Source organism: Lithobates pipiens, unplaced genomic scaffold (genome assembly GCF_037356315.1).
Source record: "Lithobates pipiens isolate NorthernLeopardFrog02 unplaced genomic scaffold, aLitPip1_a1.2 Scaffold_22, whole genome shotgun sequence".
Classification (NCBI taxonomy): Eukaryota; Metazoa; Chordata; class Amphibia; order Anura; family Ranidae; genus Lithobates; species Lithobates pipiens.
In genome coordinates this window covers 14,455,738-14,470,115 of record NW_027507784.1, presented here as the reverse complement: position 1 = coordinate 14,470,115, position 14,378 = coordinate 14,455,738, and the positions used below count along the sequence as shown (strand labels likewise).

The 14,378-nt window shown below is 48.6% G+C and overlaps 1 protein-coding gene across 1 annotated transcript in view; it reads left to right on the top strand.

Moving 5' to 3' along the window:
* The window catches only part of LOC143923319 (uncharacterized), a 38,720-nt gene that overhangs the window by 6,343 nt on the left and 17,999 nt on the right, over positions 1–14,378 (top strand). Inside the window, exon 2 of the mRNA XM_077446928.1 lies at positions 10,759–11,120. Within this exon, the coding sequence (XP_077303054.1) occupies positions 10,759–11,120 (362 nt within the window). The remainder of the gene's footprint in view (positions 1–10,758; positions 11,121–14,378) is intronic.

Below are 14,378 nucleotides of genomic sequence, written 5' to 3'. Positions count from 1 at the left end.
CAGTAGATGGTGGTATTTGGGTGTACTGTAGATGGTGGTGTTTGGGTGTACAATAGACGGTGGTGTTTGGGTTACTGTAGACGGTGGTGTTTGGATGTACTGTAGATGGTGGTGTTTGGATGTACTGTAGATGGTGGTGTTTGGGTGTACTGTAGATGGTTGTGTTTGGATGTACTGTAGATGGTGGTGTTTGGGTGTACTGTAGATGGTGGTGTTTGGGTGTACTGTAGATGATGATGTTTGGATGTACTGTAGACGATGATGTTTGGATGTACTGTAGACCAGTGGTCATCAACCCTGTCCTCAGGGCCCACTAACAGGCCAGGTTTGCAAGATAACTGAAATACATCACAGGTGATATCATTTGCTGCTCAGTGATTGCAGTATTCTAGTCTGCATCTCCCCAAGGTAATACATAAAACCTGGCCTGTTAGTGCGCCTTGAGGACAGGGTTGATGACCACTGCTGTAGACGATGGTGTGTGGATGTACTGTAGATGGTGGTGTTTGGATGTACTGTAGATGGTGGTGTTTGGATGTACTGTAGATGGTGGTGTTTGGATGTAATGTAGATGGTGGTGTTTGGATGTACTGTAGATGGTGGTGTTTGGATGTAATGTAGATGGTGGTGTTTGGATTTACTGTAGATGGTGGTGTTTGGGTGTACTGTAGATGATGATGTTTGGATGTACTGTAGACGATGGTGTTTGGATGTACTGTAGATGGTGGTGTTTGGGCATACTGTAGACAGTGGTGTTTGGGTGTACTGTAGATGGTGTTGTTTGGGTGTACAGTAGACGTGGTATATGGGTGTAATGTAGATGATGGTGTTTGGGTGTACAGTAGATGGTGGTGTTTGGGTGTACAGTAGACGGTGGTGTTTTGGTGTACAGTAGACGGTAGTGTTTGGGTGTACAGTAGGCAATGGTGTTTGGGTGTACAGTAGACAAAGGTGTTTAGGTGTGCTGTAGATGGTGTGCTGTAGACTGTGGTGTTTGGGTGTGCTGTAGATGGTGTGCTGTAGACTGTGGTGTTTGGGTGTACTGTAGATGGTGTTGTTTGGGTGTACTGTGTTGTTTGGGGATACTGTAGTGGTGTAGACGGTGGTGTTTGGGTGTACTGTAGATGGTGGTGTTTGGATGTACTGTAGACGATGGTGTTTGGATGTACTGTAGACGATGGTGTTTGGATGTACTGTAGATGGTGGTGTTTGGATGTACTGTAGATGGTGGTGTTTGGATGTACTGTAGACGATGGTGTTTGGATGTACTGTAGACGATGGTGTTTGGATGTACTGTAGATGGTGGTGTTTGGGTGTACTGTAGATGGTGGTGTTTGGGTGTACTGTAGATGATGATGTTTGGATGTACTGTAGACAGTGGTGTTTGGATGTACTGTAGACAATGGTGTTTGGATGTACTGTAGACGATGGTGTTTGGATGTACTGTAGACGATGGTGTTTGGATGTACTGTAGACGGTGGTGTTTGGATGTACTGTAGACGATGGTGTTTGGATGTACTGTAGACGATGGTGTTTGGATGTACTGTAGACGATGGTGTTTGGATGTACTGTAGATGGTGGTGTTTGGATGTACTGTAGACGATGGTGTTTGGATGTACTGTAGATGGTGGTGTTTGGATGTACTGTAGACGATGGTGTTTGGATGTACTGTAGACGATGGTGTTTGGATGTACTGTAGATGGCGGTGTTTGGATGTACTGTAGATGGTGGTGTTTGGATGTACTGTAGATGGTGGTGTTTGGATATACTGTAGACGATGGTGTTTGGATGTACTGTAGATGGTGGTGTTTTGGCATACTATAGACAGTGGTGTTTGTGTGTGCTGTAGACAGTGGTGTTTGGGTGTACTGTAGATGGTGTTGTTTGGGTGTACAGTAGACTGTGGTGTTTGGTGTATTGTGGAGAGTGGTCTTTGGGTGTACTGTAGAATAGTGATGGGCTGAACAACCCTCGGTTCAGTTCGCACCAGAACTCCCAAACATGTAAAAATGAACATTGTGGGGGCGTGGCTTGGCGCGCAACGGAGATGGCAGCCTAGAGGAGGAGCTCCGTCGGATAGCGGCCCCAGCCCGTCAGATTACAGCAGCAAACGGCGCAAAAATGAGCAGGCAGAACAAGCACCAGCACCAGACCCGTCCACGCCACTCAGTGGCAGTCAATCCCGGCCGAGATATCTCAGACATCTTCAAGACCCAGGCTTCAGCACTGCAGGCCTCGGAGGAAGACAAGATGGCGCCGGTCCACGCGGACGAGGATTACAGCGAGGATTCGCAATCTGCGGCCGAGGACAACGGTAGGCACAGTGCCCGCTCTACACACCCACTCACCTACGAGGATATGTCTGGCTTTGCAGCCGATATCAAAGCCTCATTCTCCGCAGCGATCACAGACTTAAAGACCAGCTTCCTGGTTATGCAGGAGAAAATGGCTGCTGCGGAGACAGCGGGAAAGATGAGAGACAGGTCAATTCACAGACTGGATGAGGCTGTCACAGCTCACTCCCTTCATTTCATCGAAATGAACAGACATTTAGAGGACTTGGACAATAGGGGGAGGCGTAATAATATCAGGGTCCGCGGCATACCGGAGTCCGTTGCGCCTGACCAAATCACCTCAGTTTTGCAGAGGGTATTTAATACCCTACTTGAACGCCCGGAAGACTCTGCCATTGACTTTGTTAGAGCGCACAGGGCGCTCAGAGCGAGAGGCCCTGATACACTACCCCCTCGCGACATCATCTGTTGCCTACAGAGCTTCTCACTTAAAGAGGATGTCATGGCCAGGGCCCGCAGGAACGATCAGATCGTGTTCAATGGGGAGACCATAAAACTTTTTCAAGACCTATCCCAAATCACTCTAAAAAACCGAAGGGCTTTGCGTCCTCTACTGGAAAGGTTAAGGGAGAAAGAACTGAGATACTCATGGCTCTTCCCCTTCGCTTTACTGGTCGCGCATGGGGGTAAGCAACACATCTTGCGAACGCCTGCAGACCTCCCGGAATTTTGTGCTGCCCTCCAGCTTGAGCTGATTGCTTTGCCTGACTGGTACCAGGAGTTCTCCATGCCACCTAAAGACAGAAGCCCACCTTTTTCCCCACTCACCTCGCCGGAGAAACACCTCCCCAAACGGCAGAGGCAGGGTCGTGGGGAATTCTCACCAAGGGGGACTCCCCGAAGTCGCCCGCACTCTTCTAGGAACCTAATGGAAGCCTAAGACCCGTGATGCTCATATGCCTACCTACCTCCTGGGAACACTACCATTACTTTTCTCCCACCTGACCATCATTTATCTTTTGTGACTACCTTGCTCCGTCATCACCGAGAGTAGAACTGCTCACATGCTGGAGAGGTGACTCACTATGGGATCTTGATCTGCATGATATTACCCTGGGTCCAAGGTGTTTCCTCAGAGATACCACACCAGTACTGAGCAAATGTAACTATGGGGTTGACATGCTGGAGGAAGACGGTTGATTTTCTGATCACTACAGTCCTGGAGGAATAATGGTGTCCAGCGGACCGCAAATTATTGACAAGGATGGTAGCTGGGGGTAGAAACAGTTCCCTCAGTCCATAACCTGGCGGGTGGTGGGCATGGTAGTTTAGAAGGTCGAAAGTGCTTCAATCTATTGTTTCTTACTATTTGTCAGGCATGCTTGTTTTTATTTTTCATTTTTTTTATTAATTTGTTTCCAGTTTGCATTGTACGTTGTTGCTGTGGCTGACCATTTAGCACTCACCATATGCCTTAGGGCGCCGCTCACGGCGGCTCCTAACATATACAGTTGAGTTATCGCTGTGTTTAACCGACAGTTCGGTACTGTTATACACTTCCCTTCGCAGCGCGGCAACTGGGTTATTTGACCTGTGGTGATCCGCTCGGCGAAGGTTGCTGTCTCCGGGGAGGGCCTTCCCGGACCCCACAGTAGTGCTCCAGGCGGGTTACTTTGGGGCCTGTCTCATGCACTAATCTTGACCCCCCGAGGACGGTTATTTAGTCTTAAGGGGGTGTAACCTACAACTCCATCTTCATCTCATCTCATTTCACCTTTCTTACTTTCCTCACTGCTCTCTATCTCTCTACTTTGCCTTTCCGCGATTTACACGTTAGTGCGAATGTACTGTATGTTACTGACTATTACTGAAATTAGAATTTTCTGTACCCAATTATCTTGTTAAGATTACTTCTGCAGGTGTTGGATCCCGCGCCTCCCTGAGTCTAAACCATGGCATATTCTGATTTGGGACGTAGCCCAACGGTAATTTCACACAATGTCAAAGGGCTTAACATCCCCGAAAAAAGAACCACCTTACTAAGAGAACTTAAAAAAGGTAGGCCCAATTTTGCATTTTTACAGGAGACGCATTTTAAAACAGGACACACGCCAAGGCTGACTGACTCCTACTTTACTGACGCATATCATGCCACCAGTCCCAGGACCAAATCAAAAGGGGTCTCGATACTGGTGAGTAAAGATGCTGACTTTGAGGTCACGGACACGCAGATAGATCCGGATGGGAGATTCCTTCTCCTCAAGGGGACTTGCAGAGGGACTCCCCTGACTTTGGCAAACGTGTATTTTCCCAATTCAGCTCAACTCACTTTTTGCCGAAAATTGACTGCTGAGCTGAAATGTTTCGGTTCGGGTAGACTGATTCTGGGAGGGGACTTCAACGTCCCCCTCATACCGACTGAGGATACCTCCAATGGCAAAACCGCCATCCCCTATAAGACTCTTAAGAGCATTAAGAAGCTCCTGTATTCCCTGAATCTGGTAGACTCATGGCGGCACCTAAACCCAGAAGGAAGGGATTATTCCTTCTTCTCCATTCCACACAACCGCCACTCACGAATAGACTACATCTTTATTACGCAGAGAGACCTATCGCTGCTGACCGCTGCTCACATCGGGATACAAACCATCTCTGACCACGCTCCGATATCTGTGTCACTAGACTTGACAAACACCATGGCCAGACACAATACCTGGAGACTGAACTCGTCACTATTAACGGACCCCGCGCTGCTGCCAGACCTAGTTTCCTCATTGACTGACTTCTTCAAGCTGAATGACACACCTGGGATGAACCCCTTAGTGATCTGGGAAACTCACAAATGTCATATTAGGGGCGAGCTGATACGCATGGGTTCTCGTAAAAAACGGGAGAGAGACAAACTGATTAATGAGTTGATCGCCAAAATAAGATCTCTAGAATCGTTACATAAACGCTCCCTTACAGTAGAATCAGCGGAGATGTTACTTGAGACGAGGAAAACTCTTAAACAGCTTTTAGACAATACCACCAGGAGATTCATATTCTTTAGGAAGAAAGTCTATTACGAACATGGAGACAAAACAGGTAAAGATCTAGCGAGGGCCTTAAATACACGAATAGCCAACAATCACATCAGGGGCATCACTGGAGGAGACGGAAGGATAGACATCGAAACTGAGAAGATTGCTCAACATTTTCATAAATATTATACTAACCTATACAATCTCCCGAGCCTGCATGTTCCGCCAGACTTGGGGGAGGATCGGGCTCGGGCGATTCGGAATTACTTGGACGCAGCGGATCTACCCAGACTTGACGAGGAAGACAGTATCCAGCTAGATAGACCCTTTGATGACTCCAAAATTAAGACAGCCATTAGAGAATTAAAGACGGGCAAGAGTCCCGGGCCAGACGGGTTTAGCGCCATTTATTATAAGACGTTTACAGAGATTTTACTCAACCCTTTTAGAAATGCAATGAACTCTTTGACAACCCGGAGCCCGAACTCTAACGATTTCTTGTCCGCCTTTATCACTGTTCTTCCCAAGGAAGGGAAAGATCCGCTCAATTGTTCAAGTTATAGGCCCATATCCCTTCTAAATACCGACGTTAAACTAGTAGCAAAGATCCTAGCTAACAGATTGAAACCACTACTTCACGAACTGATAGGACCCGAGCAGGCCGGATTCATGCCGGGCAGGGAGGCAAAGGACAACGTGACGAAATCCCTAAATTTGATACATCTAGCACACCAGCGAAAGATCGAGGGCTTTCTCCTGTCAACCGACGCAGAGAAGGCCTTCGACCGAGTAGCTTGGGACTATATGTTCGAGGCTTGTAGGCGTACTGGCTTGGGCCCTGGCATGATGGCCTGGATCTCAGCACTGTACTGGAACCCTTCGGCTAGGCTTAAAGTGAATGGTTCACTCTCAGACACAGTGCTTATCAAAAATGGCACAAGGCAGGGGTGTACTCTGTCCCCCCTGCTTTTTATTATCGCACTAGAGCCATTCATAAGACACACAGTCATGAACCCATCGATCAGGGGATTCCAACTAAAAGAGAGAGTCTTCAAAATCGCGGCTTACGCCGATGACTTATTGTTCTTTATGACAGAACCCCACATTTCTATCCCCTCTCTTCTACACGAATTTGCACGATTTGGATGTGTCTCCAACTTCAAAATAAACTACTCTAAATCGATGGCCATGAATGTGTCTCTTCCCGAGGCCCGACTGTCAGTGGCCAGGGCCGGTACCCCCTTTAAATGGACAGCATCGGCCATTAAATACTTAGGAATTTGGTTGACTCCCAGACTTTCATTGACATATGCGCAGAACTTCCCCCCCCTACTTAAAAATATTGCGCAGGACCTTCAGAGGTGGGGATCGGGCTACTTCTCATGGTTTGGCAGGGCGGCCATTTGTAAGATGGCTATACTGCCAAAGGTGCTCTACCTAGTCCGCACTTTGCCCATCAGGATACCCATGAGTTTTTTTAAATCCTTGCACTCCCTTCAAACGAGCTTTATCTGGTCGCGCAAGCCCCCCAGACTGAAAAAGTCTCTTCTGACCAAACCTAAAGACAGGGGTGGCCTGAGTTTGCCTGACTACAAACTTTATTATTACGCCGCACATATTGCGCGTATTATAGATTGGCATTGCCACTCCCAGGTTAAGGACTGGATTTTCTTGGAAGAGGAAGCTAGCACAATCACTCTCCAGTTCTCTCCTTGGATCCCACGACTTAGATATCCCAGATCTATGCTATCTCACCCCACTGTAGGCACCACTCTCAATATTTTTCATGTACTAGCTAAACAACCCGAGTTCTCCACCCCTCTGAGCCCCCTAACCCCTATCCGTGACAACCCTGATTTTACACCGGGTCTGAAGAACCCATTACTAAGACTACAGAGACCGAAAAGACCGCTCTTGGCGTTGGACTGTTTCACCAACAAACTGATGAAAGACTTTTCAGACCTCAAAAGTGACAGTGAATTACCACAATTACCACTCTGGACATACTTCCAACTTAGAAGCTACTGCAATGATGCCACGCGCAGACCACACTTAACGAGAGCAGTGACAGACCTAGAATCAGTATGCATGAAAGGGGAACCCACCCAAAAAAACACTACGCTTGCATATGCCTGGTTACGTTCGCTAGGTCCACGAGAAGACCACAGGCTCAGGGAGAAGTGGGCTCGGGCTCTTGGTACGCCGATTTCGGACGACCAATGGGATAGGGCCTGTATTTTATCACACAAATGCTCACTGAGCACGAAAATGCAGGAAACGTCCTACAAATTGTTGACCCATTGGTATGCCACTCCGGAGAAAGTCCATAAATGGTTTCCACATTCCTCTGACAGATGTTGGAGATGTGATCAAGAGGAGGGCACTCTGCTTCACATTTGGTGGCAGTGTGACCGATTGCAACCATATTGGTCAGGGGTGAAGGAGTTGATCGGGCGGATCACGGAGACCAGACTTGGGTTGGATGCGGAGTGCTGTCTACTCCGCATCACCAATACCTCCTTTAAAAAATACAAGCAGTCGCTCACCAGACATATGATTAATGCGGCCAACTCTCTAATTCCACTATATTGGAAATCCAAAACTATTCCTACTATACGAGAATGGCTGCTTAAAATTGCTCTTATCTGTGAGATGGAGGATACGGCGGCCCAATCTGATGAACGAGTGGAGGGGTATCAGAAGACCTGGTCTCCGTGGTTTGCTTTTAAATACTCGCAGTCTTTCAGGGATTACACGGGCCGAAACTCAACGGCCTGATGTGAGGTGGTGTCTTTATAACACGTTCTCTAACACTTTAATATCACACTAACATTGCTCCTATTACTCTCCAGGAGCTTCTGGAATAAGGCGCTCCTTTCCCTTTTCTTTCTTTTCTCCTCACTCTCCCTTCCTCTCTTCGTCTATCCCTTTACTCGGTTTCTCTGATAAGCTACTAGTTCTTCTTAATATGTTTTCTTGTTGTTCAATGGGAATGAATGATTCCAGATGGAATCCGGGGTAGGACAATGATCTGCTCTCCTAGGTCCGGTTGGGCCCGCAATGGGGGATTTGATTGTATTAGATGATACCCCTATTGACGACTAAGAAATGTTATTGACACAGTTCTGACCTTGGTATACATTGTTCTGTTTGTACAGTGTCTATTGCATAACCATGTAATCTGTATCTTCATTTGCTAATAAACCTTTCTTGAATGAAAAAAAAATGAACATTGTACAATCACACACAGAGCGTGGTTGGGTCACGCCCCCCGTTCTCTCCTCATAGGCTCCCTGGCTGTAAATGTGTATGAGCCAATGAGGAGAGAGAGACCCGTTAGAGCTGCGGCTGTTGAGCACATCGCTGGATCGAGATTGTGCTCAGGTAAGTATAAGGGGTGGCTGAACCCAGACAGTTTTTACCTTAAAGTATAACTAAAGGCAAACATTTTTTTTAACTTTTTGATAGAGTAGAGAGGGATTAGAACGCTTGTCAGTTTTTTTTTGCTGTCTGTGCCACCATTAAGGAGACCTGGGCCCCAAGGAATTCTCTTAATTTGCTGGGATTTCCTCTCACTTCCTGTGTGGCTACAGGAAGTAAAGGGAAATCTCCACAATGGGACACAGATGGCGAAAATCTGACATACTCTATCCAAAGTTCTACTTTTAATCATAGAAGGCATTACGGTAAGAACACTCTACCTTTAGAAGCACTTTAGTGCTACGTTCAGATTTAGCACCTTTACAGCACACACAGAAATGTGCTGCCCTTTAGCGGATGTGTGGGGGTGCCATAAATTATTGGCACGTTTGTTCTCGGGTTTAACAAACATGTATTTTAGTGTAATGAAGTCACTGAAAGTGGTTGTAAACCCTCAGGGACAACAGCGCAGTATTTCATATTCCCATCGCACGCGTTCCTGGATGCGCTCTCGGATTTGGGTGCTGTAGCAACAACCAGCTGGATACTGGTTCGAGTCACGGTGAAGATATTTGCCAGCACACCATGGAACGACACAAATAGCGTCCAAACGGGTGATTTATTGCATGATCACGTTTTGGAGGCACGCAGGGTTCCTTCGTCAGGCATGTGATAGTCCGTTTGGACGCTATTTGTGTCGTTCCATGGTGTGCTGGCAAATATCTTCACCATAGACAATGGCACAGGTGCACTGAGCGTGCTGTTTCTGAGGGCGATCGTGCCGTCACTGGCGGCTCCCGTGAGCATCCGTGGGAGTGAAGTCATCGCGGCTCCGGTGTCCTGCCGAAAAAGGTCCCTCCGGCGGATAATGACCCCCCCCCCTGTACTGTACAGGCGCGGTGCTTGTGCAGTATGAACCACAACGGAGCTGCCAAAAATAGTCAAACATAAACAGCTGTGAGTCCGCTGTACACCGCGCAATGAACATGACATTGTGCCAGATGCTGCCGCGCACTCCCGATGCTCGTGCTACTCTGCAAGGGGCGGGTGTATTACTGTTATATCGTGTAAGCTGATAACTTAGGGGTGGTTTTAACAATAAACTACACGTCTTTGCAGGGCGTGTTTAAACAAATGAAGGGCGGGTTTTGCGATGTTGATGGGCGATTTCAATCATCAAAATCTGCACTGATACTGTGATAAATTTTTCATGCTAGGCGGTTAAATAGGTTGTGCCAACCCGCCCATCAACATTGGAAAACCCACCCTTTATTTCTTTAAACACACCCTGCAAACAGCTCTGCCCATCAATTTAAAATTCGGCCTCTTCTGTAGCCATCCGCCCCTTACACGATATACCCGCCCCCTTGCAGAGTAGCACGAGCATCGGGAGCGCGCGGCAGCGTCTGGAACAATGTCGTGCTCATTGTGCAGGCGCCGTATACAGCTCACTCACAGCTGTTCAGCTTCAGCTATTTTCGGCGGCTCCATTGTGGTTCGTACTGCGCAAGCTTTGCGCCTGCACAGTACAAGGGGGTGATTATCCACTGGGGGGGCCTTTCTAGGCAGAACACGGGCCAGTCCCCGTTGTTTCGTCACATATGGTGACCCATCACATTTGGCTACCCGCTGGAGTGTGCATGCGCAACGCCGCCATATGCGTTCCAACACTTTTACAACAAAACAGATTTGGCGAAACGTCAGAATGTGTAACGGAAGTGACGTTCCGTTGCCACCATCTTGCTACACCCCGCACTCCTCTATAGTAAAGATACACTGAGAAAGGGGAAAGCGGACCTCTTGTTACATCCACCGGAGTTTTGCATTTTACACTTATTTTTAACAGTAAAGTGAGTTTATATGGTGATTTTTGTTTGGTTTACTTCCTCTTGAACATTCACATTCTATTATTTTAGTCCCTCGGTCAGTAGGGTATGTTGCACTTTTAGTCACCTCCACACTACCCCACCATAGCCTCGATGGAGTTTCATCTTAGTAACAATTCTCCATATTTGTTCCAGTGTGAAGCATAGCTCTCCAGTTCTGAAAAAGAAATCAATGAGCAAAACTGACAAGCTGAAGGAATACATCATCTCCTACAGTCTCAATGACTGCCCAGAGGGCAACCAGGGTTACAACCGAATCCTTCTCCAGCTGTGTGGCTACCTGGGACATGGCAAATCTTCTCTTATTAACTCTTGTGTACATGTGCTTCAGGACAGGAAGCAGCAATTCACTGTGGTTGCCCAGTCTGGGGAAGCACAAGGTGGGCTCACCATGGAGAGGAAATCTTACCCACTAACCCCAACCATCACCATTGTGGACAACAGAGGATGCTCCACACTCAACGGCTTTGAAACTGGAGAGCTGTATGCCCAGCTGGGTGAGTTACATTCGCAATTTAAACCTCTCCATTAAAACTGCTAGCTTCCTGGGTGTCTTGCTGCAAATTTGGTTTTTGGAGTCACTGATCCAAAGCGAGAATAGACCTAAAGACTTCTGAGTGTAGCACTGACCCCCCGAAGGAGCTGCTGAATTTGTTTGGGCCTGCACTCTGTTATTAAACCCCCACTGACTTGGCTCAGTCCCCTTGACACAGCTGTGGTGCAATGTTGGTGTGGAATAAATGGTGAAAGATAACCCCACAATATAATGACAGTATACCTTGATTGTCACCTGGGTATCCAAGAGCTCCACCTGCTGGAGAAAGAACACTACTCCACACCAATGTACTTAAAGCGGAGCTCCACCCTAAAGTGGAACTTCCTCTCATTGGAACCCTCCCCCCCTCCGGCGCCACAATTGGCACCTTTCAGGGGGGAGGGGGGTGCAGGTACCTGTACAGTACAGGTATCTGCACCCACTTCCGACATATCGATATCTGCAGAAGGTACGCCCCTTTCCGCAGAATGTACGCCCCTTTACGAAGGTCCCCCGCTGTCTGCTGGGAAACACACGGATCCCAGAGACAGCGGGGACCATCCTTATTGCACAGCGCGACTCGCGCATGCGCAATAGGGAACCGGGAAAAGGAAGCCGCAAGGCTCCACTTCCTGATTCCCATACCCAAGATTGTGGCGGCAGCACCCGAGAGATGATCGAGAGATCGGCTTCGGGTGCCGTCATCGTGGGCGCGCTGGGCGAGTAGTGTCATTATTTTAAAAGTCAGCAGCTGCAGTATTTGTAGCTGCTGACTTTAAAAAAAAAAAAAAAAAGGCGGACTCCCACTTTAACCAAAGGGTTATCTTACTGTGGTAATGGTAAGGTGACAATTACAGTGGCTGTGCTGTCATATCAACATAACATAACAATACAATGACTCTAAACAACAGATATATATAGCAACAAATACAAGGGAGCGCCCCTTACTTTAGTGCTCTAGGTGCAAGGCCTTGAAATAACACCCAGTCTTTGATCTTCTTTTCTTCAGCTAGCTATAAAGGTCTGTAGCGATTTGTAATCCAACAAAGTGAGATAGTAAAGTTTAAGTAATGCAGTGTACACACGTAGCAGACTATCTGGCGGACTTAGTCTGGCGGACTTCCCGCCGGACTGTCCGCCGAACTTTTCCGAACGAGCTACTTGCCCACACACGGCCTTTTTCAGCGGACTAATACGGCGTACTATGTCCGCTGGACTATCCGGCATACTTTTGAAATGAACGTACTCGCCCACACACGCGGAGGAAAGTCCGCTCATTTTGAGCGCGTCTCCAGGTTGTACCTCATACTCATTCACATAGGGTGGGGGGCCGGTATCCGGGGGCCCCCATGTTAAAGGGGGCTCACGATTCCGATAAGCTCCCCGCCCGCAGACCCCGACAACCAACGGCCAGGGTTGTCGGGAAGAGGCCCTTATCCTCATCAACATGGGGACAAGGTGCTTTGGGGTGGGGGCGCTCGCTCGTCCCTACCCCCTTTCCTGGCCGGCCGGGTAGCGTGCTCAGAAAAGGGTCTGATGTGGACCTAGGGGGGACCCCCACGCCGATTTTTAGGTGTAGGGCTTCCCCTTTAAGTCCATACCAGGTAACAGGGCCAGCGACGCCTCCCTCGCTGGCCCCTGGCTACCTGGAGACTCTCTCAAAATGAGCGGACTTTTCTCTGCGCGGGAAAAGTCCACTCATTTCAAAAGTACGGCGGACTAGCACACACACGGCCGTACTGTCCGCCGAAAAGCGAGCCCGGCGGACAGATTGGAGTGCAAAAATACTTTCTTAGTCCACCGGACTTTTGGGTAAAAAAAAGTCTGCCTGAGGCTACACACGTGCGGATTGTCCGGCGGACTTGAGTTTGCCAGACTTTTCCACCAGATTGTCTGATCGTGTGTACGCGGCATCAGAAGGAATCCTGGAATGGTTTCTGGAGGCACTTTAATGGTTATCACCTCTGGTATGGCACGGTACTAAAATGTGATAAGGAGAAGGCTTTAGACCTGCCTTTGTCAGTCTTTGTTAGATCCTTCTCCTTGGGACCGCAGATCCCAGCACCTCTGTATGGAAGTCTAAATGTATGCAAGTGCGTAATAAACTATGGGCCACAGCCCGCTCACCAACTGGATCTGATGAAATGTAGCAGTTCCGCTCCGGTGCACTGTTTTGCTTCTAGCCGGCCGGCTCCGTCACGCCGATCCATCCTCCAAAGGTGTTCTATTGAGTTGAGTTTAGGACTCTGTGCAGGCCAGTCAAGTTCCTCCACCCCAAACTCGCTCATCCATATCTTTATGTACCTTGCTTTGTGTACTGGTCCAAATCATTTGGTGGGGGGGGGGGGATTATGGAGTGGGGTTGTTTTTAAGGGATTGGGCTTGGCCCCTTAGTTCCAGTAAAGGGAAGGTGTCAGCATACCAAGATATTTTGGACAATTTCATGCTCCCAACTTTGTGGGAAAAGTTTGGGGATAGCCCCTTCCTGTCCCAACATGACTGCACACCAGTGCACAAAGCAAGGTCCATAAAGGCAACCAGGTGCAGAGTACAAAGACAAGTGTGTCTTGCCTACAGTCAGGCATGGTGGTGGGAGTGTCATGGTCTGGGGCTGCATGAATGCTGCCGGTGTCCTATCACATACAGTCCCCCATCGGATAGTGTCCGCTGTGTACTGCGCATGCCAGTGGCGTAACTAGAACCTTCAGGGCCCGATGCAAGAAACCATGAAGGGCCCCCCTGAACCCAAGCCAGGGCCCTTCCCTCTGAGTCCGGCGGTAGAACTCCAGGGCGTGGTCACAGGTATGACCTTTGTGAGCCCTGTAGTTCCACCACTGGCATCAGTAGTTTTTTTAAAATTTTTTTTTTTTTTTTTAGGTGCCCCATTGGGGGACCGTCCCTAGGCAGGATGGGGTCCCCGTCCCCAGAAGAGATAAGGTCCTTTTCTCCAGGGCAGATGAAGTTACTGCCCCCAGGTGAGAAGGGGAGATGGGGATCCCTGTCCCTACGTGAGAAGGGGCCCCTGTCCCCAGGGGGAGAGGAAGGGGGTATGTAATGGTGTGTGGGGGATGGGGTCCTCTCACTCACCATGACCAAGCTGCAGGCCGCGCACTCATCCATGTTGGCCTGGGCTCCATCCAGTGTGCTGGACGGGTGATCAGCATATCTCCCAGAAAGACCTTTCATCATCTGTGTATGACGGGGGAGGAGGGGGGCTGGC